The sequence below is a fragment of the Canis lupus genome, chromosome 18, assembly GCF_011100685.1.
Source record: "Canis lupus familiaris isolate Mischka breed German Shepherd chromosome 18, alternate assembly UU_Cfam_GSD_1.0, whole genome shotgun sequence".
Classification (NCBI taxonomy): domain Eukaryota; kingdom Metazoa; phylum Chordata; class Mammalia; order Carnivora; family Canidae; genus Canis; species Canis lupus.
Window position 1 is genome coordinate 7,915,628 of NC_049239.1, and position 23,190 is coordinate 7,938,817.

At 43.5% G+C, this 23,190-nt stretch overlaps 1 protein-coding gene across 1 annotated transcript in view; it reads left to right on the forward strand.

Moving 5' to 3' along the window:
• GLI3 (GLI family zinc finger 3) overlaps positions 1 to 23,190 on the forward strand; it is a 270,490-nt gene that overhangs the window by 2,823 nt on the left and 244,477 nt on the right. The window contains exon 2 of the mRNA XM_038562653.1: positions 11,110 to 11,274. Coding sequence (XP_038418581.1) covers positions 11,151 to 11,274 — 124 coding nt within the window. The 5' untranslated portion in view covers positions 11,110 to 11,150. The remainder of the gene's footprint in view (positions 1 to 11,109; positions 11,275 to 23,190) is intronic.

Consider the following 23,190-nt stretch of genomic DNA (forward strand, 5'->3'; position numbering starts at 1 on the left):
TGAGTCCAATGTGAGAGGTGTCTAGTGAAATTTCACACATGCAGAAGCACTTTACAAGGTATAGACTGCGTTATTATTCATAGGCTAGTTGGTCCAGCTTAGATACCCACCATTTCCCAGTACCTTTGACGTGCGTGTATTCCTTGATCGAGCCCTGATCCAAACACTCTTGCACTGTATGCCTAATTTGCAAAGGACTATAGACAGAAATGAGAAAATCCAGTACTGATGAAAAATGGCTCTGTTGAATTATTTCATTACTTATTTAATGAAAGAGTCATTAATTTATCAATTTGATGCCTGAGCCTAAAAGTTGGACTTTCCTTTGTTTCTTGGACCCTTTTCTTAATTACCTGCATGCTGCAAGGGTTTCAGACTTCCTCTGTGCTTAGGTCCTTCCCTGGATGTAAGGTATCCTGTTTGCTGAGGTTCCCCCTTCTCGCTCCCCCTGCCCCCCCCCCCCCGCCCTTTTTTTTGAGGCTAGGGTTTGGGAGTTTAGGAAAGGAAACAATTTAATGATCATTGTTCCATGCACTCAACTTATATGGAGACGGTAATATGCTAAGAAAAACCAGTCTTGAAGGAAAAGTGAATCACTGAGTCATGAAATCCTCAAGAAAACCTTAGCAATGGAATGTTAATGCTTTTAGACTATAGTAGATTATCTTAAAAGTCAGACTTTTCTTCTTTATGCAATTGTTGTAAATCCCCAGCTAAAGAGTCCTTTGAAGGAGGTTTTAGTTTTGCTGGCATTCATATTCCATAGTCGGTCTGACTTGTTTTGGAAGATTCAAGAAATTTTCTGCCAACTTATATCATGAGGAGCAATCACAATGCTGAAATGACTAGAGAGGAAATGTGTGTTTGTGTGTGTGTGTGTGTGTATAAATTTAATTTGTTAAGCAAAATATTCCACTCTGATAATGACTTCAGGTTGTCTTTTCATTAAAGGCTAGTAGGGGAGGCTGCCCTTCACTTCATGTCATTTTTCCAGATGAAAATTGATTTGTTGGAGTTTCAAAGCAAATAAAGGGAGACAGAATAAACAACAACAGGGCAGGGGTACTGCTGCAAACTTTTTCAAGTACTTTCAGGGTATTTTTCATCTTTACTTTTATGTGATGGGCCTGTGAAATAGAGCTGTAGACTGGCGAAGACTTTAAATGAAATTTCACACTTTGATGATTTTTTTTAAACTTTGATATATTGACAGCAAAAGGAGCTGCAAAGCTTTTATATAACTTGAGCAGTAACGCCAAGCAGCAGTCAAACGTCTCTATGCATTTGTGTTTAACTGCAGAAGAAAAACATGTCCATGGGCAGTAGAGGTTCTTATCAACCCCCTAATCCCAGATCCCAGCAAACCTTGAGGGCATGCCTCAGATCTTGCTGAAATCACTGTAGACTCCCACAGTTTGCAGATTAAATATGCTATGTGTTCCTGGCTCCAACAACAGTTTTATGAGCTCACTAAGCTTCCTGTTTTAAGATCCTTTTCTTAAGTTTTTAGGAGCTGCTAAAGGCAATGCTGTCTGGAGTAAGTGGTGCTGTTAATTTAGAGACACTTTAGATATTTCATTTCGCTCTTTAAAAATTGCCCAAATTATCATTTGTAAATTGAAGGACTCGTTAGGCAGGGAAGAGGGAAGGGAGAGAGCCCTTTGAAAGAGATGGGATGTTAAACGTGAGCCTAAGTGCAAACTTCACGTGGTGTCTCAATTGTTCTAAGGCACTTTTTCCTTTGCCTTGCCTCTTAAAATTAGACTTTTTCCACTTGTAATTCGAAATGTACTATATTTTAGCGCCACACTTCTTGGTTACTCAGGTCCACTGTGAGGGTGTTTTTTTTTTTTTTTTTTTTTAAAACGTGAAAGTGTTTTTTGTTCTGTGTGTGTATATTTCAACCGGACAGAATGTCCCAGAAAATCTATGGCTCTCTAAAGAAACTGAATGAACAAGCCATTACATAGTTAATAAGGTGGCATTGGAACATTCCAGCCCCCTCCTGAAAGGCAATATTGTGTTGAGGCGCCACATCTGCATGTGTAGTATCTATAGTTGTGTCCTCATAGATGGTGCTTTTGCATTTTGCATAAGAGTCATAATTACAAAAGAAAATACTTACATCATCGTCCAACAACATGTCATATAATTCCCAAGAGAACTCAGCCAATTTTGTGCTTAAAGGTTATTCAATGAATGAAATTGTGAAAGCCCATTTGTCAAAGTACTGCATGGTTCCTGTTAGTTTTCAAGCCTCAAATTCATTGTCTGCCCTGGCCCCACCATTAGTCATCACTGTATTAGTGCTGCCTTCAGGCCATGCTGCCCGGCACTTCTTCACACCATTAGAGCTTTGAAAGTGTACTCTGTCGACTTGTAGAATTACTGCTCTGATTTCCGCTTGGCTGGGTTTGAGGTAAGTCCCCTCCCTACCTTCTAGCTGACTGTAATCCTTGCTTTCTTTTAAAGCTTCTTTCCAGAGATTTAGGGGAGAACTTTCTTAAGGGCCCTGTTGGCATCATACTGTGGTTTTGTTGTGGCATGTACTGTACATATAAATTGTACCTGCAGTAAATTGGATTGATTGCTGGCCTGAAACAGCTTTGGGGCTTTTCTTTTCTTTTCTTTTTCTTTTTTTGATGGGAGGGGGCAACAGTATGTGTGTATGAGAGAGAGAGAGAGACTGAGAAAGGAGTATGTTTTAAATGTAAGCATTTGATTGTATTTATTTGAGTAATTTTTATGCCATAAAATTAAATAGTGGGAGACAAATGTAATTTCATTTAAATCTCTGGTGGGATACCTTCAGACTACAGTGTGGGCTCTTCCTTGCTTATTTTCATTTGCACATTTTTAGCTTTGGCTACTTTGACTTTTTTTGAAGATTGCATAAAATACCTAACCATATTCCAGAGTGCTTTACATTATAAACTGTTGGTTTTTTACAGCAAGGGACTGCATACTCACAATTTGGATGCAAGCTAACTCTCAAATTGCAGTAATGAAGGCATGAGATGGTTAAACCATATTATTGATTTCATTCTGTGATATTTTTAAAAAGAATAATTCAGTCTCGAGAGTTACCTGTGTGTAGAGAAACTTCAGCCAGCCTCCTAAGAATGAAGCCTTAATGAACTCAGAGGAACAGAAACGTGAATGGAGTGGCCAGAAGTGTGGACCAGGTCATGCACCTCAGAACAGCATCTGCTGTTTGAACTGTGGATGTTCAAATGCAATTCCATACCCAAGCATTACTGGTGGGGGGCGGGGGGGGGTGCGGTTTGGTACAGTTTGCATTGGCAGTTTTGTACATGATTGGGGGTGCGGGGGTGCACACGCGAATGATAAGCTGAAGAATTCAGTCTGTGAATCAGCAAAGTTTATAGGCTCAGTGGACCAGGAAATGATTTGTACTGAATAAGACTTAATTGACAATCCTTAATGTTTTTTGAAAATTTGCTTTTAAAATTGCAGTTAAGAGTCAGGAATCAAAAGCTTAAAAAATTGGGATGCTAAAAGCATGATGAACACATCACACACAAACAAAAAATACATTAAGTCCCTTTGGGATAGCTCTAGGTGATTTTGACACCTAACAGGTATTACTGGTCTAGTATTTGTGGTGGCTTAAAAGCAAATTACTATTCAGAGGACATGCACTCTTAAGCTTAATTGTAGAAACATCCATGATCTTAGGAACCAAAAGTTATGTTAAGTAATAATTTTTAAATTTAGGAATAATTTTTAAATTTAGGACTCTTTTTTCTTCCAAAAATGTGCGAAAATTTTTAATTCCCATAAATCTCAGGGAAGTGAGACAGGGAACACCTTGGATCAGATATGATGTTTTTGTGATCTATGTGGGTTTAAGGGAAACACAGTTTTCATGAGCTTGGCTGATCTATAGGCTGATCTCTGACTTATAGATCCCATTTTGTGTCTGAGGATTGTCTGTCTCCAGCAAACCCACACAGAAAGTGGGGGTGCCAGCTTGCTCTGCATTCTTACTCATTGTTAACGGCACCTGCTTCCTGCAAAGCCTAACCAAAGTATAGTGGATGGCTTTTCACAGTTTTGCAAAACTCAGAAACGGTAACAAATATTAAATACTACTTTATACTCCCCTGGAATGTTTCTTGTAAAGTCCTCCTGGCAGCAGAGAAAGTCAGAGTAGCTGGTGATCTTTTGTTTTAAATATGGAAGACAGAAAAGTAAAACTGGCACACAAAATGACATTTGCGATTTTAACCATAATAGCAGTGATTACTTCATGTCAAAAAAGCTTTTCAGTGGTTGAAGTTAAATAAGTGGGTTTCTTAAAAGTTGAGATGTCATTAATTTACTAAAGCCAAATTCACTTAATCCATAGCCAGGCAGTTATTTCCCCTTAGAGTAATTCCATTCCTTTTTAGAGTAATTCCATTTTGGGATGTCTATCATGAATACTGCTCTTCTGAGGTTAGGAGTCCCTGAAGTGTAGGGAAGGAAGGCTGAAAACAATAGCCAGCAGGTTTGGGGAACCCTCTAGGCTACCAGAGACCACGTGTAGCAACTTGAACACATAGGGGCTTGCTCATTTGCAGTCCATGTTTTAGGTTTTCCTAATTAAGGAAAAAGTCAAATCATGCAGAAAGGTAAAATAATCGTACATTTAAAAATACCGTAATTAAAAATTCATGAAGATTTCATTAAGAACTTATGAAGTAGAGCTTCTTTTCTTGCAGGAAAAGAAAGCAGTGCAGACAGGGAAGAGTGAGGAAAGAAAAAGAAATGGTTGGAGGGTCACAGGTTCTGCATATGTAATGGATTTGAAGTTCAGAAAGCAAGTTGGAGCCCAAGGAAACAGCCACGCTACAAACCTGCAAGAGGGTTTCTATAATGTGTTTCTATGAAACCCACTGAAACGTTCTAAATTCCCTAGATTTTGCTTGTTGACACCCAGACTTTTTTTGACTTCCAGAATTGATCTAAAGTTACAATCCGCATTCGTGGGTGCTTCTTGATTTCTTTTTTTCACTTCCCAAATGATTCGTTTTCATTGGAAACTGAGTTTTAATGCTAACAGGAAGGTATAGCTATTTAATAGGAATTTTGCCTAAACGTTTGCTCCAAGGGTAGCATCTTGAAGCAGCAGCAAATCTACTGGTAATAGAGTGTGAGAGAAATGTCACTCCTCAGTGATACAGGGGAGACCCCCTCAGAAATCCTCACACAGGCTGGTTCCTTTCTGGCTTTTTAAAACCTGAGCACATTAGGGAGATCATTCAGCTTATAAATATACAGGCAGGTGTAAGTAAATGTAATTTCTCTGGAGGAAAGCCTTATTCCACTTGAGCAATAGTTCCCTGAGCTGCACAGAATAATTTCTCACTTAAGGCCTAATCACGGTGCTGTTAAAAGCACCGCTCTGCCTACTGGAATGCCTTCTCTCTGCTCCCTCATTGGCAGGAGCTGTTTCAGCCTATCAGAAACGCATCAGGTTCCCAAATCAAGCTTTTAACTTAGGTTTTTTTTTTTTTTTTTTTTGCATCTTTACATGCATTAAGGGGAAAAAAAATGGAAGAGAATTACTGCCCAGGTTCAGACAACTTAAAAATAAACCAACTGGATTAGGGAAATAAATTAATCTGCCGTTCACAAAGGATGCATTATCAGTTTATAACTACTGTTTCATTTCACCTTAGATTAGAAGGTCGCTGTATACAGTTCAAACATCTGACCTGCTGGCTTTAGCACTGGTGCTTTCTTGAAATGATTTGAACGGTTTTAAGTGTTGAAGAAACCCTGTTTGTCTGTGGATCCCAGGTTTCACTGCAGAGAGACCTGCCAGGGGAAAGGCTGAGTTTTTGCACGTGTTCCCAGAACCGTCGATTTTTTTTTTTTTTCTTTCATGCTATTTACTACGTAAAGCCTCACGGTTGAACTTTGGAACTCCACGGAGCACCTCCCTCCCTGAGAGACAAGGAGATGTGTCTGCCCCTTAACCATTCGCGACACCTGAATCCACTTAGGGCGGCTGGTGGAGGAGCGACGTTTGGGGGCCAGGTTCACGGGCGGGGAGTTAGAAGCGTGCTGAGTGGAGCCCACCCCCATCGGCTCCGCGAAGGCCTCCGGGGCTCCCCCAAGGTTTTATTACCGCGAGGCACACCGGGGTGGGGGGGTGCGCTGCGGAGTACCTGGAAGGTTGCACCGCCCCGGGTCAGCTGGGGGAGCAGCTGTGCAGGAGAGCGGGGCTGCGGCACCGCCCGGGGCCCGCTGGGGGGACGGCTGCCTGCGCCGACCACGGTGACCTCGGGGGCGGCTGCACCGCGCGCCCCGACGCCCCGACTCTTAGCGGTTCACAAAGGATGAACCGGGAGCAGGGCTGGCCGGTGCCTCGGGTGCGCGGAGGGCGCGGGAGGTCGCCCCGGGGACGCGAGGCCCGCAGCCTGCAGAACTCTGACAACAATGGGGACTCGGCTTTGCAGGGATGAAAGTTCCATGCGGTTTGGTCTGTTTTTTTTTTTTTTTTTTCCATTGCATTTCTAAAATGCTAGGGCCGCTTGAGGCTTTCTGGGTGACAGTGCGCTCCCAAACCTAGGTGCCCCCTGCAAGGACTGTCAGATTGCATCTGTTGGATTCTTTTTTTTTTTTTAAGATTTTATTCATTAGAGAGAGAGAGAGAGAGAGGCAGAAACACAGGCAGAGGGAGAAGCAGGCTGCATGCACGGAGCCCAACGTGGGACTCGATCCCGGGACCCCGGGGTCACGCCCTGGGCCGAAAGCAGGCGCTACACCGCTGGGCCAAACAGGGATCCCCGGATCTGTTGGATTCTTTAGCCTTCGCTTGGGCTTGGTCGAGGGGCTCCTGCAAGCTTCAGATGCTTTCTTCTGTAGGAGGTTGATGCAAGCGCAGATTTAGAATGCAGGGAGGAGAGGACCCACCTGCAGGCAGGTTGCTAGTGGGCGAAGGGTTAGGTTTAACATAAGATCTGGAATTAATTGTGCCCCCGGTTTAGGCCTCCGGAAAATTGCAAAAAAGGTTCTGGGACAGTTGCGGGGATGGGGGGAAAAGCGATGAGTGCTTTCAGGAAGCAATTTTTACCCTTCCATTTACCTATGCAGCTTCAAGCTTTAGCAGGTCTGCACGAGGAGACTTGGCCTTGGTTGCATCCCCCCTACCCCCCCCCCCCATACTCAAGCTGCTGGAACTCCCAATATCAGCTACAAATATATAAATATATTTTTCAAAAGGCAAGGGCCTTGCCGACAAATCTTGCATGTGGTGTTGCAAGTGGTGGAAGGGGCTGAGGAACAGTGTGGAGTTCTAAGAAGAGGAACTGAGGTCGGGGGTGGAGGAAAGTCACCTTTCATTCATATCTAAAAACCAGTGGCATGTTTTCCTCAGAGAAAAATCTTTGAAGTGAAGCAGAACTGAAAAGTTTTCCGTGCAACTTATGTTCTAAATACATTAGGCTTGATCACTTAAGAAATTCCAGGTTTTAAAAATAGTACGGTGGGCCCCTGTTGTGGTTGTGTGTGTGTTTTAAGATTCCATGAGGAATCTTTCCTGGTCACTTCTGTACCTGTCGCCTTCATGTATCAAATCAGGACTGAGTTTCTAAACTCAGCTCCATGTCCCGTGAAGATAACTGCCTGCACAGGCCCTTGCCTGCTAACTCTTCATGCCTAGTTTTGATGAGGTGTGAGAGCCTAGAATGTTAAAACTCTCCCCTTTCTAACTGACAGGGACAAAGTTGTGTTTTTATCAGTAAAATAAGCTGATATAATTTATAGGGATATACAGGAAGCAGATGTCTTAGCTTGGCAAGTTGCCATTTTTACAGCCCTGTTCCAAGCATAAACCACACTTTTAAATAATTAGTTACTAACTAATGAGATCCAAAAATAAGTTGTCAAAATACAAGAAGGGGATAGATTCTTGAGTGACCAAGGGCCCGGTTTTTTAAAAAACCATTTCGAACAGGGGGAGGGGGTAGGAATTAGTATTCTCTAAAACCATTAATTAGTGCAATTTTAGTCCGTGCCTGGGGCTTTACCTCTCCTCACGTGAGCCTCTCTCTCTGGTGATGAGTATTTGGAGGGTTTATTGCTTTGTTAAAACACAGTCCTTTGCTTGGGGGAAAAACCAACAACTCCACAAAACCCAAGTTTGTCAGGGAACTTTGGTGACTTGTCACCTCACTACTGTTAATTAGCTCCCTGAAACTTCTTAGCCAGGAAGGGATCCCATCTCTTTTTCTTTTTTCTGGTCCATTGGCTTGTTTCCATGAGCAGCTTTAACTTAGCAAAGTCCATCCAAATTTGACCAATAAAACCGTATGTGGGTTTTGAGGGAAACAATGGTAGTAAATGCCTGTTTATCCAAAATGGTTGCGAATGGAGTGTTTTGGTTAAATATTCCTGTTAAAGCTGTTAGTTTTTGTATAAAGTGTCAGTTTTCAAAGAGATACGGGATGTAAAAGAAAAGATGTGTAGCTAAATCGGTGGTGACTAACACTGTAGACACCGCAGAACTGTCCTGGTCACTGGGTCATCTCAGGATCGTTTATTTACTCAGTGAACATTCTTATGTCTGAGACGCTAGGAAGATGTAGCTGGTGCTTGTCTTCATGGAGCTTAGGATCTGGGGGGTGGGGTGGGGGTGGGGGGAGATGGCCATGAGGCCTTTCAGTAAAGATCCCGAAAGAGGATTTATTATTGTGATGGGTGCTGGGAAAGGCTCATGGCAGGCTGTTGAAATTCAGTACTCTGGGGTGCCATTCATTTATTACTTCATCAGGTCAGCAAACACTTAAATGGGTTTATCTGTTGCACTGGATACATACGGGTCGGCAGAAATGTGTGGAACAGTTTTCTGCAAGCCCTGGTGAGCCTGATGATCACCAATGCTGGCCAAAATAAAGGATCCGTGTGCTACCTCGGAGACATCAGGGACTGGAGCTGGGAATCGGAATGTCTTGCAGGCACTGTCGCCAGGCTGATCCAGGTGGCTCTCTGTACCACCTTGGGAGTCAGTGCCCTGGATTGGGTTGAACTCTTCTTGTGGCCTACTTGAAAAGATGGGTATCTACGTCAGTTCTGGGGAGGGGAGCATTCCAAAAAATTAGAATCGTTCTGAGATTGTTAGAGCAAAAAGAGACTGTCGAAAAATCTCTCCTTCAGGGATTCTCTGTCTGGGTTCAGGGAAGATCTTGGAGGGCTTGTGATCCCTTACAAATCAAATGTACACTCTTCGGTGTGTGTTTCAGGGTATTTTTCTGGGAGGGGGATCCATAACTTTCAATGTAATCTTAAAGAGGACTGTACCCAGGGCACCTGGGTGGCTCAGTGGCTGAGCATGTGCCTTTGGCTCAGGGTGTGATCCTGGGGTCGGGGATCGAGTCCCACGTCGGGCTCCCTGCATGGAGCCTGCTTCTCCCTCTGCCTCTCTCTCTCTCTCTCTCTGTGTGTGTGTGTCTCTCATGAATAAATAAATGAAATCTTAAAAAAAAAAAAAAAAGAGAGAGTACTGTACCCACCTTCCCCCAAGGTTCAGTCCCAAGTCCCAGGTTGTGATGTGTCCTTGGCAGATGAGGAAATGAACGTGGGGTGACTCCGGGGGGCGCCATTCCAGTAGTAGCCTCTACAGAGGCTCTGGCCTCTGGACTAGCGCCTGGTAACAGCCCAGAGAAAGGAAGTTCTGCAGCTCCTTGGCCGAGGTACTTTGTTAGGCCTCTTTGATGGATGTTTCTGAATTTGGAGTGGATCTCACAATTGATATGTAAATTTAGCTCAATGCTGCTTCCCCCCCCCCCCCCCTTTTTTATTCTAGAAAAGCTGTTCTTAAATAACTTGTGTGTTTTACAATGAATGGCAGTGGATAATCAAGGGGAAAGAATGGAAGTTTAGCAGAAGAGGTGGTGCTCTAGTGCCCTGCAGCCTCTGGATCTTAAGCTTTTCTAGTTACTTCAATTCCAGATCAAGGGGAGAATTTCTCATACAATAAAGAAAGAACTTGCAATTGCCTTGCAAATTTGAGTTAAGGATGACTAAAAAGATTTCAAGGTATCTTAGCCCTTTTAGAGGGTTAAGCAGTTGCTTATTTTATTTCACTAATCGTGGTTTTGATTGAACGTGGTGGTGCCTGCTACATGTGGAACTTGGGCAGATGACTTGATAGAAGAAATGCCCACCACGAGTGTTGCAATCTAGGCAGCTTGTGGAAAACATGCTGGAGAGGACACTTGTCATCTTTTCTTATATTATTTATAGATGCAGCTCATGACTGAAAAAGAAAAACCACAAAAACAAACAAGAACCAAAGAGAGGAAAATTGATGATGAGTTAGGACAATTATCACATGAATGAAGCCAGTGAAAGAGGACCAACTGCGCCTTTAACCGGGTTTTAGTATTCCTAAAGGGGTCCTAATGATTTTTTGACTTCTCCTGTGGGATCCAGAGCATGTTGTTCTGTTGCCTTTGTTGGTTTTAAAAATGCAGCACAAATCAATGGAAACGTCCTCATGTTTTAAGAAAGCTTAAAGAGTACAGTTTACCTCAGTGAATTAGGATGGGGGGGCAGTATTGCAATTCAGATACCTTGGCCCAAATTACCCTCTGCTTCTCAACTTTTGAGTAGGGCTTGGTTTTGAGAAGTGGTCATGCTCTCTAAAACCTCTGATTAATACTTAAAAACCTTCCCCTTCTTTGGAAAGTTGTCACAATGCCCCTTCCTTATATGTGTCCACCTGAAGACACATTTGTAGATGTGGCATAAAAAAAAAAGTAATGTGACATTTGAGTTTCACACCGTAAACACAGCTAAAAATTGAGATCTTTAGATCCCACTTAATAAGAAATGCTCAGTAGGAATTTGGAGGAAAGTCTCACATTATGGATGGTGCCCTCCTTTCGCCTTTGGCAGATGTAGACAGAATTTGACTGGCTTGGTATTACCACTTGGAGGTATTTTTTCCAGAAAATTTGTGGGCAGGGGTTTTCCAGATTTTGAACCCACTGAAACCCTAGGCACGTCCTCAAGGGACAGGTGAAGTGGGTTTTCAAGTGAGATTTTTTCCCCCCACTCTTCCTGGAAGCTGATGGCACCATTGTTTTGTTTTAGGCGTTTCTGGTAGCAGAGAGCTGAAGTAATGAGAAAGCATCATGGAGGCCCAGAACCACAGCTCCACGACCACTGAGAAGAAGAAAGTGGACACTTCCATAGTGAAATGCTCCTCGAGAACAGATGTCAGCGAGAAAGCGGTGGCCTCCAGCACCACTTCCAATGGTGAGCAGCCACTGGGATCCCCAGCAGCCAAGCCTACAGTCATTTCCATGTTCTCTGCATTCCTTGTGCATTGAACATTTGCACCTGGACCAGGGTTTATTCCTTTAGAGGCTAAAGAAAGCAAAAGGAGGTGGAGAGCGAGGTGGTGGGGGGTGGTTTGCGGGATGGGCAGGCTTTAGTAATCTCTATTTTGGCACTGAAACTACATGTTTTCTTCCAAATTTCCTAATTTGAGATGTAAATGTGATAGGTTATTTATTATAGGAAGTTCCTGTTGTGGCATTTTGGAAATCATCTTGATTAGTCTGGCAGGAGTTCAAAATACTTTGCATTTCACATGGAAAGTCTACACTAGTTGGAATAATTAGTTATTGGTTATTACAAAAGACACAAAAGTTGCCTTGTCAAGATGTGGTGAGAGGATCCCCCCACCTCCCCGCCAATTCTATGTAGTTCATTCAAAAGGATTTTAAAAGTCGTTAATGGTTGGACGTCAAGGTAACACTGGTGTCTGAGATGCAGGTTTTGCTGTTGGCTTATAAAAATGGATTTAATTGTGTTCACAGATGACACATAGTTGCTGTTTCTGTGCGCTGTATTTTTAAATATATTTTAAGCGCAATGTCGAGAGGCATTTTAATGCAACCATGGAGCACTGCAAACAAATTCTGGAGCCCCCCCCCACCCCGCTCTGGAAAAAAACAGACCGAATAGGTTAATGGTGACCGCTTCCTTTTCCCACTTATATACTCTTTGGGCATTTGGTGCCTTTGCTTTTTGTGGGTTTTGTGGCCTCCCCAGATGCCCCGCATTGCACTCCACTTTTCCATTTTTCTGTGTGCCCTTGAGAAGAATGAGCTGGTCTTTTCTCCTGCTTTTTGGGCACTGCAGATCTGGGCACATTGACTTGCATGGGCCAACCCTAGGGGATTTTATTTTATTTCATTTCATTTTATTATTTTTTCCAAGAAAGATCTTAGTAGATTGATCTACAATTTTTTTTTGGTGGGGGGATTACTTTGGAAGGTGACTGCTGCTCAGATCTTTAGACTCTGAAGGGGGAGATCCAGTAAACAAAGCTGCACCTTCCTTCCTGACTGTGGCACCATCTGAGTGGACACCAAGGAGCCTGGCCCCTGCTCCCCGTACCCATTCCTGTCCACGGCTCTCCTTCCTGGATGTCACGGGTGTGCGTGGCCTGCTTGGCTGGGCCACAGGAGGGGCCGGCGTTAAATCTGCTGCTAAGGAGTCCAGTTTTGAATTGGTCCTTAGGGACATATATTTATGTCTGAGTTAAGATAATGAATTTACATACATAGGGAAATTTGTCCGTATTTCTCCGTTTATTTGTGGTATTTAAAGTCAGGACTGGATCTTATTTTGATTGAGCTGGATATTTGTGTTATGCATCCAGTGTGGTTACAGAAGACTTGTTTTTCTCCTTAAAAAACATCATGTGACCCTTGTTTCTTTCCTAAGTCAGACAAATTTTCTTATTTCAGAAATAGAATTAAAAAAAAAAGAAATAGAATCAGTAGGTGCAGGGTGAGTTGTTCCATCGTTTTAAATCGTGATTGTGTAGGAATAAGCTCTTTCTGGGCATCATGCTTGGTGAAACCTCAACCTTTGGTTATCTTTACAGCTTGGGTGTGCAGGAGTGTGTGAGGGTGTGCGGAAGCGCGTGGGCATGTGTGCGCGTGAGTGTCAAGGAGCGTGCACGTGGGTGTGTGAGAATAGGTGAGAAGGAGCAGGAGTTGGCAGATGAGCCGCAGCGCGTGGACCTTCAGTGAGGCACCGTCCTTTGAGAATTTGAGCAGTGACACACGCATGGTCGGTCTGTCTGTCCATCTATCCGTGTGATCGTGCTGCTGTTCCCGCCTCTCCCACACGTGCCCGGCAGGGTTTCGGAGCCACTGTGTTGGGCTTGAGCCACACTGGCCACGAGTTCCTCTCGTGAACCTGTTTAGGGTGATTAAGAGCAGCACTAACCGAACCAGCCCGGTGGGAGCCCAGCAGCCGATCAAGAACATTAGCCAGGGAAGGAGCCGTCGGGGGTCACCGACTTGGTACCAGCGTCCGAAGTCATCACAGGTCCTGAACCAACGCCACTGGCTTCCTGCCCCGTCGGCCTGCATCCTGGAAGCTTCCCGGACGGGTGTAAAACCTGTCCTGTGGGGGGCAAATGCTCATTAGTCGGGTTTGCAGGGCGCAGGCCCCAGGGAGAGCTGTCCTGGTAATCCTGCCAGCTCTGACTGTTTTGCCAGTGTTCCTCTCTCTTTTAAGGGCTTTAGTAACTTTTTATCTTTATTAACTTTAATCTTTTTATCTTGGGATAATAGAAAGGCCCAACCAGGTAAAAGCAAAAAATGGAAGTGGCGTTTGTATGCATGGATTGCAATTCTGGAAGGTTCCAGGAAAACCAGAAGACAAATTTAAAGACAGGAACAAAACCCTTTTTTTTGTGATTGCTTTGAGTAAGCAATGGTAATAATTATAGGTAAGATCCTTTTCCCGGGCTCCTCTGCGCGTTTTACCTCCCTAGTTCAGAGCCTCTTTGTAGCCCCAGGATCGTGCTCTGGGGGCTGGAATGACCCAGCCTCTTTTTTGTTCTGCACGCTCCTACCTGGTCTCACGCTTCCCTCCACACTTAGCTGTGGTCATGCAGCCAGTCCGGGGGCTTTGGTCTGGGTTTGGTTTGGGTTTTAGAGGTCATGGGGCTGCTTGGGTGCTGTGTACGTGCTGGCAGGTGGCTGTCATTGCCATGGTCATTTGTTCTTTCCTCTGCTCTGCCTCCTTTTCTCTCTTTTCTCTTTGCAAACATTTCAGAGGCGTCAGATACCTGCACTGAAGCCATTCACAAAAAAGAACTTAAAATCATTTGGATCCTACCATAGACAGTAGTGAATGCTGCCGTCCAGGGGTGTTCTTGCGCTTTCTTTACCAGGCTCTGAAATTCAGGGATTTGTCAATGGACGGTGAGAGATCAGTTTAGCATCAAGGACCACACTGATGTCGTAGGTGCCTTTTTTTTCCCCTCTCGTCTACATTTCATGATTAAAATAAAATAAAACAAGCAAACAAAAAAGTTTTGTTTTTGGTGCTGTTAGGTTGACTTAATTAACTTTTCCAGCCATTATGTGCTACAATTTGCGCCCGATTGTGAGCCTTCCAGCCAGACCACGCACATTCCACTGCATGTCCTTACAGATCTGTTTTCTTAGTTTTCTCAGCTGAGTATCTCGTCCTAGCAGAGCATTCATCCAGAGTTTTGTTTAAACACACACATTCACACAACCCAAATGTATGGTTCAAAACCTGAACAGCCTTCCAAATGAGCATTTGACTCTTAACACTGAAATTTGAAATGACCCAAGTGGAAAACTGTCCTGAGTCTCGAATGGGGGGCCGGGGGGGAGACAATCCACATTTGATTTTTGTAGCATTTAAGAACTGGTTTCAACACACAGAGCGTTTGGTATTCTTACCCAGGAACCACAATGTGTGTTTCACGTGCCACAGTTGGATTTTAAGCTTTCAGGGTTATTTAGTAAACGCAAATGACAGAAGAAAAGACTTTTCAGTTCTCTGAATTTTTGTTGACGGCAATTGTGAGTGAAGGATTATTTTTGGCATCTAATATATTGCACATATACAGCGAACGCTCGCATATTAGGAACCATTGTTTACTTAAAAACCTCCAAATGTGTTAATGTGTTAGCGCCACGATAAAATTCCTGAATAGTCTGTTTGTTGCTGGTATGGATTCATCGCTTTCGAAGCTGCATGTTATGTTTTGTAAATAGTAAATGGTTTTTAATCCAAATATTCCAGTGTTTTAAACGTTATCCTTATCCTGTAACATTTCCTTCCAAGACTTGCAAGTACTGACTTTTCAGTTTGAAGTGTTTTATGTCATTTTTGGCCCATGATGATTTTTTTTTTTAAAGGAGTAATCTGATATCTCTTATTAACCTACTACTCTGCTTTAAAAAAAAAGAAAGAAAAAAGTCACTAATAATGAACGTATGTAGGCCGTGGTCTTGGAGATCTTTTATTGGCTCTGATGGTTATTGGGAACATACCTTAAGTGATAGAAAGCAGATATTATTATCCTCATGGTGATGCAATGTGAAACCAAAATTGATAGATTAAATAATGGAGAGGAAGTTCTCTGTTCACTCTTGTTTCTTTAAAAAGGAAGGGCTTGGTTCTCTGCTTAAAAACAAAAACAAAGCCCCTCTTAAAAGTCTGTAAGGGGAGAGTGTTGTGGTCTGCAAATATGAAAGGAGATAACTTTTTTTAACTTTAACCTTTGGTTGCTCCCTGGCCTTGGGATTTTCTTTCCAGCTCTCCAATAACCCATCAGCACATCATGGTAGCGGTTGGTCTCCTGGCTGGGCGTAAGGTGGCTCATTCAGTTTTGTTGGCGATTTAGAATTCATTGGCTCTTCTCCACCATGAGCTCTTGTCGCCTTGACTTTTTTTTTTTTTTTAAGAGTAAGAGACGATGTACTTAATTCTGCTCAGAAGCAGGTAAGTGCTTTGTGCCATATAGACAGTAGATTGTAAGTTTTAGGTTTCCTGTGCCTTTAGATGTTTAAGTCCCCCCCCCCCCCCCCGCCTTTTCTTTCTTGGACACAGTTTGTTTCCTAGCACATGACAGATGGATAGGAAGGGCTGTCAGATAAAATGGATTTCAAATTACAGGACGTTGGTTCGGAAAACCCACCAGGTTTTGTGATGTGAAGGCTTGGACTCAGTTCTGGCACCAGGACTAGACTAGATGTGTGAGTGCAGGCAAATTAATTTCTCAAAGTCTCAGTTTCCTCATCTGTTTAGCGAGAAAGTAATGAGACCCACTTCACGGGATCCTTAGGGGATTAAGTGAGGCAGAGCCTGTACCCTTCTATAAGCACCACACGCAAGTCCTAAGAGCTGAGCAACGTCAGCACTCGTTATGGGACACATGGATGAGTTAAATGTCATGAATCCAAAACAAAAGGATTGTGTTTTCTTGAAAATATACATAGGTTTTGAAATTAAAGGAAAAATGTTTGGTAAAAGTAATTTTGAATTTGCTGGACTCTGAAAAGTAGTTCAAGATGTTTCGCAAATCCTGAATGTGACCAAGTTTGCGCATCTTAAGGAGGGATGGATTAACAGACTTTGTAACTTTCTGCTGAATGCCTTCTTAAGCCAGAAAATTGGGAAAATAATTTTGGGAAAATTTATTTTGATTTTTTTTTGAAGACTACCACTGATTATGTGGCTTAGCAAAAGAAACAGCATGCCCATGTCATTTTCCTTGGTTCTTTTTTCTGGGGCAAAGTGTTCCTTATTTATGAGGTGGTTTGTGTTGTATTAGAGTTAGATTTTATGCTTTTTAAAGGAGTGCCCACCTTTTTAAACCGAGTAACTAATGATGGATAATCTGATTCTCAGAAGAGCCCTGGCTCTCTCGTGCTCCACACTCGTGCGTCCCTGCACCCGGCAACCTCTGATTCTTATTTTGGCTGAGTATATCACCTTTCCTGCAGTCACCCAGGCTTGAAACCGCACCGTCACCTCTGACCCCTCCGTCTCTCCTGCTTCCCACATCCTACCAGTTTTGAAGTCCTGATAGATTTTCCTCTGTGATTATTCACCCCCGTGTCCCTTCAGGCCACCCTACTGTGCTGTGCTATTTAAAACCTACTCCTCATGCCTAGACAGTTAAAGTAACCTTCTATCCAATCACCTTGCCTTTGGTCTCCGCTCTTCTCATTTGTGGGACTCCTTCCTGCCAAATTAATCTTTTTATGGTTCTGCTTATGCCACGCCCCTCCTCTCGAACCCTCCATGGTTCCCAGCTACGTATAGAAGACCGTTCAAGATCCTTTGAGTAACATTTAGGTATCTTCTGAAATCTGACCTCAGTCTGACTTTCCAGTCTGATGTGACGCTACCATACTTTCCCATCTGTAACCCATATTTTCGCTAAATTGAAGGGCTCTTTGCTTTCATTTATGTTGCTCTGCCATAGAATGAATGTAAATTCTTCTCAAATGGGGCTGTGTCCTCAGTCTCTTTCTCTCCATAAGGCCTTGTGTCCTTTGGGAACTACCTAGTAGCACTTGGGTGTTTGTTTTGTTTTGTTTTTGGTATTGTATTTATTATTTTCATTAAAAGGTTCTATTTTAGAGGGGTTTTAGTTTTACAGGGAAATTGAGCAGAAAGTACAGAGAGTTCCCGTACACCCCCTCACCTCCTAGATTCCCCTATAATTAACATCTTACATGAGGGTGGTACATTTGTTAAAACCGATGAACCAATATTGGCACCCTGTTATTAACTAAAGTCCGAAGTTTTCATTAGGTTCCACTCCTTGTGTTGTACGTTTGGCAGGCTCGGACAAATGTATAATGACGCGTAGCCACCATGACAGTATCGTACACAATAGTGTCACTGCCCTAAAAATCCTCTGTGTTGCACTCATCTCTCTCCTCTCCATAATACTTAATTTTTACCTTTTAGTTAAAACTTTTTTTTTTAATTTAAATTTTTGTTGGTTAACACACAGTGCCGCCGTATTGGCTTCAGGAGTAGAATGCAGTGATTCATCACTTACATATAGCACCTGGTACTCATCACAACAGGTGCCCTCCGTCATGCCCATCCCCCATCCTGCTCATCCCCCACCCACCTCCCTCCATCAACCCTCAGTGTGTTCTCTGTTGTTGAGAGTCTCTTATGGCTTGTTTCCCCACCCTTTCCCCCCATTCCCCTATGTTCATCTGTTCTATTTCTTAAATTCCACACATGAGATCCTATGGTATCTGTCTTTCGCTGATTGACGTATTTCACCCGGCATAATACTGTCCAGCTCAATTCACGTTGTTGCAAATGGCTTCGTTCATTTTGGTGGCTAATACCGCTTCATTCTTTTTGATGGCTGAGTGATATTCCACTGTGTGTGTGTGGGTGTGTGCACACGTGCATGTGTGTGTATACACACCACATCTTCTTTATCCGTTCGTTAGTCAATGGACATTTGGGCTTTCTCCAGTTTGGCTATTGTTGATAATGCTGCTATGAACATCAGGGTGCATGTAGCCCTGCACATGTGTATTTTTGTATCTTTTGGGTAAATACCTAGCAGTGCAACTGCTGGGTTGCAGAGTAGCTCTATTTTTAACGTCTTGAGGAGCCTTCATACTGTTCCCCACAGTGGCTGTGCCCGTTTGCATTCCCACCAACAGTGCAGGAGGACTCCCCTTTCTCTGCATCCTCGCCATCACCCATTGTTTCCTGTGTTGTTAATTTTAGCCATCCTGGCTAAAATTTTCTCAGTTAAAATTTTTTGAAAATAGCACCTGGTTTGTCCTCCCACTCTCCAGCCCACCTCATTGTCCTGTGCTGGGAGGTCTGCAGCAGATACTGAGGGGGCCTGCATGGTGCACAAGCATGCCAGGACTTAAGGCCACTCCACAGGGCTGAGGCATGCATGGACCACCTCAGCTGTGTTAATACCTGGGTTTGAATCCCAGCTCTGCTGCTTCATTGCTGTGTGATCTTGGGCCAGTTGCTTAACATCGCTGAGGCTGCCACAGTGACTACCCAACGTGTCAGCTGTTATCAGCAATAAGCTCTTCTGAGTAAAAGTTGGCAGGATTTCATTCACGGACACATTTCATCTCGTTGTTTCAGCACAACGTTATTTGGAAATAATCTAGGAGTGGGTAAGGTGTAATCTGGGCAAGAGAATTAGAGGGTACTAGTTTGCACAAGAACTCTTAAAATGTGGTCCTCAGGACCTAGCTTAACGGACAAAAAGGAGATGACAGGAGCTGGGATCAGCAAGCTACGTCCATCACTGGTCCCGAAATTGGCCCACGTTTGGATTTAACTAATCAAATGCTTTCAGGGTCTGCTTCTCATTCATAAATATTCATTCAAATTATGGGATGAAATCAGCGATTCTGTGCTAATGGGCTTCCCTGAGAGCAGGGCTCCTTTTTCCTGTGTGTATAGCTCTCAGACTTCTCTAAAAGGACAGTTCTTGGGCACTCAGATAAATGAGGAATGAACATCAAACCCGTCTTGCCACGGCCTCCCCAACTTGGGGATGAGAAGCCACAGCATGATGGGTGTACTGCCTGTGGAAAGTTCCCAGGCTGCTTTGATTACTTGTGATCGAGTGATGTGGTTATTTCACATTTCCAGAAACAAACAGGTCAGGATCAGAAACAGTGGCCGTAAGGGTAACAGCAGCAGCTCAGGGCGAAAATGGTGGCGGTGGGTGGGCGGTCTCCCTCTGGGGGGGTGGCTTGGGGCCTTCACCTCCTACCTCTTGGGCCCAGGTGGGGAAGGGCCTGCCCAGGCAGCTCGCAAGGTGGAATGCTAGAGGATTGCCACCAGGGTCCCAGGCAGAGAAGGAGGCGGGGTGAGGGTAGCAGCTAAGATCTCTGTGTTATCGTGCTTACGTGTGGCAATCTTTCCACAAGAGATCTGCTGTAATTCATATTTATTGAGAAAAACTTATATGGTGCATAGTTCACTCTTTCATTGCGCGTTTCTGTGAATTTAAACCGACCTGTGAAGTCACGTAACCACCACCACAGCCAGGACACCGAACAGTTCAGCACCCACCCACCCCCCATTTTTGACAAACACTTGTTTTTAAAACTTGGCTTAGCAACATATACAGTAAGAGTCACCAGTAATAACAGGAAGCATTAGAACTACAGTTGCTTGCTTGAGGTTATGTATTTTGTGTGTTTTTGAAGAGTCCATGATTTTTTTTTTAAGGCTCTGTTAGCATTACTTAGGGTTTTGTCCTTTTCTTTTTAAACATTTCATGTTGGATTGGTAGTAGCAATAAAATGTTCTTGAAATTAGCCCAGAAGTATATGACCTAGTGTCTCTGCCAGTCTGTGTTTTTTTTTTTTTTTTTTTTTTTTTTTGAGTTGTCCAGTCAATGTACTGTTTCCTTTTAGGCCAATTTAAAATGTCATTTTACTTAAAACTACACGGCACTCATATTAACGAGGGCTTTTTCTGCTGTTGTTTTGCCTCTATGAATTAATTGCATAAGAATGCTAGAACAAGTAACACAGCTCCAACCTAGAGAAAAAAAAAAATCAAAGCCTTTGTTAAATCTGTTTTCTTTCTTTCTCTCTCTCTCTCTCTCTTTTTTTTTTTTTTTGCCACTTCCTTCTTTTCCCCTCCACGTTTATAGATGGGACTTCATCTCAGGTAGGGAAAATATTTATATAAAAGTCCTTTCTCCTCTGACTTAGGCTGGTGTTTTTTTTTTTTTTTTCTTTTTCACTCCCCCCCCCTTTTCTTTGACTCTTTCCTCTTCTCGGGCTCTCTCTCTCTCTCTCTCTTTTTCCCCTTTAGTTGTAGAAAGTTGAGTTCCATCCCAATTATTAAATCTTAGGAGACCATTCCCACATGGTTCCGTAAATGGTAGCTTCATCCCGCGTCCTTTCATCTCTTCCCCTGCTCTCTGGCTTGACAGTTGAAAAGGTCTGGCTGTGCCACACAATGGTTTGATTGGTTTCTCTGGGGGAGACTTTTCCCTGGCTCATCATTCGCCAGGCAGGTGGACCAGAAAGTCTCTTGATTCTTTTGTTGCCTCTCAAAGTCCGAGGTCTTTGACTGAATAAATCCGCCGTCATGGGATAATTTGCTAAAAGGAGCCTGGAAGATGTGAGAGAAAAGCCTTACGACTTGGGTGCTGCATTAATGAAGTAACGGAGCCTTGGAGTTTGCAATTGAAAAATCACCAGGAATGCAGTGGGTGGAGACGGGCTTCTTTTATTTCCCATAATCAACTTTTAGTTCTATCATTTAAAGCACGCCCGACCCTCCGCTGGCCTGCAGGCCCAGGGCCTTCCATTGCACCCCGTTGAAGGGGACGGCCCTGGCCGGCTGCAGGCCGTATGGGCGCTGTGTCTAGTTAGTCATTAGATTATTACCGGTGGATGGAAAGAATTCCATATGACAGGACTAAGGTTGAGTTAACACAGGACGAAAAGTAATTTACAGATAGGCTGTCCCCAGCCATCTTTGTAGCCTCTGATAAGGTTTCATTTCAGAATGGATAGGCGACATTTCCACTCACGGGCCCATTCCGCGACACCTGTGATAACAGCTTCTGGATCCTAATTGAAATTGGTTTCAAAATGGATTTTCACTTTTCTCTGTCTGTGGGAAATATTGAATGGACTCCGAGCTGCCACCGAGAACCCCGGACCTTGGAAAATGGAGCGGGGAGCCAGGATCATCTTTCATAACAGTGTCGATGATATGACAGTTTCGTTATCTGTCTTATTAATGAAATCATTGATCACCTGATGAGGGAGATAATACACTGGAGCTCAATTAGATGCGTGTGACGAATCAGGAAGGGGGGTGAACAAACAATGAAGCTCAAGTAGTAGAGGCCACTTGAAACTTTTCCTTGCCAAGGGGACCGTTTGCAGGTCAGGACAGCGGGCGTGATCGCAGCCCGGGTCGTTTTGAAATTACCCAAGCCAGCCCAAGCCAGCGTGATATTCCAGAACCTTCTTTCTGGCCGGGATGGAGTGACCCACGTTTTTAGTAAAGATTCATTAAGTGAACTCCAGAAGGTGGGGTGGGGGCAGGCCAGAGGGGAGGGGGAGGGGTTTTCTGAATTCAGTGCTTGGGGAAGGGACAGCTTGGGGGAAACAAAATCCCCCAAACAAAATCTTGCCTCCCCATGGTGAAGGGGTTTGGGGCCCCGTCCTGGGTAAGCAAATGGTAGCCCGAGAGAAAAGTAGCTTATGGTCTCTTCCTCTCTTCAGGCACCTGGGGAATCCTCGTAAGATGGGAATTAGGTTTGGATTTAACGAGGTGGCTCTATTGTTCGGTGTCGGGCTGCCCTGGAATGTGTTCTCTGTTCCTCCCCAAGGAGGGGAAGAGATGCTGGTGACTGCTCATGTTTCACGGTGAAGCATACTCCTAGGTGCTTCTCCTTGCTCAGTGCCAGCAAGGATCAATCCCGTCCCATCTGAGCTTGAAAGAGGAGCTGTGATCAAAGGCTCTAATGATGTCACTGATCTCTGGTGATTGATTAGGAACAGAAGTCCTGGGAAATTCTGCCTTAAAGTTCCTTATATTTCCTTATCATTTCAAATTCATTAGTGTCTCCCATTAGGGGAGCTAGCTGCTAATCTGCAAAATTACAATCTTGGCATGGAAGGCATTTATTTTCCAACGAGATATATATATATTTTTTTTTTTCATTTATATTCCAACGATAGAGAAAACTGTGTATTTCTGATGGCTCTGTCTATGTCTATTTTTAGGTTCATTGGAACCACGGCTACGTTTTTTAAGCAACCTTCCCCTGTAAGTGAACTGCAAAGAGATAGAACTCCTTCTAGTAACCACTATACGTATTTTGGAATTCTGCGTGTAGGTTGGAACAGTATTTGGGAGTGAAAGCATTTATGTTGTTTCCAAAGCAGTTTAATCAATATGGAAGGTAGTTACACCTTGGATAGGCAATCATCAAATCTATTTGAAAGCTTTATTACCTTGGCAATTTACGATTTGGGGATTTCAAAAACCCTCTTAGTTATTTTTGTGGAACTAGTTAACATTTTCCTCTTGCCAGTCGAAAAATAAAAATAAATGCCTTCCATGCCAAGAGGTGAGAAACTGGGACAACTGGGGAAGCTTCCACTTGGAAGGAAAAAAGAAAAAAATAGGAATGGGCAAGAGATCTCTTTCTGGAAGCGCTCTCGACTGTACTGTAACTATTGGCTTAGGTCCACGTAGAGTAGGGATTGATTGCGAAAGCATTGGAAAGAATTCTGTTTTGGAAGGCACTGCAGCCCAAGAAAGAAAAGTTGAATGGAAAATGGAGAAGGTACAATATTATTCAAGTTACCGTTACCTTGTGTG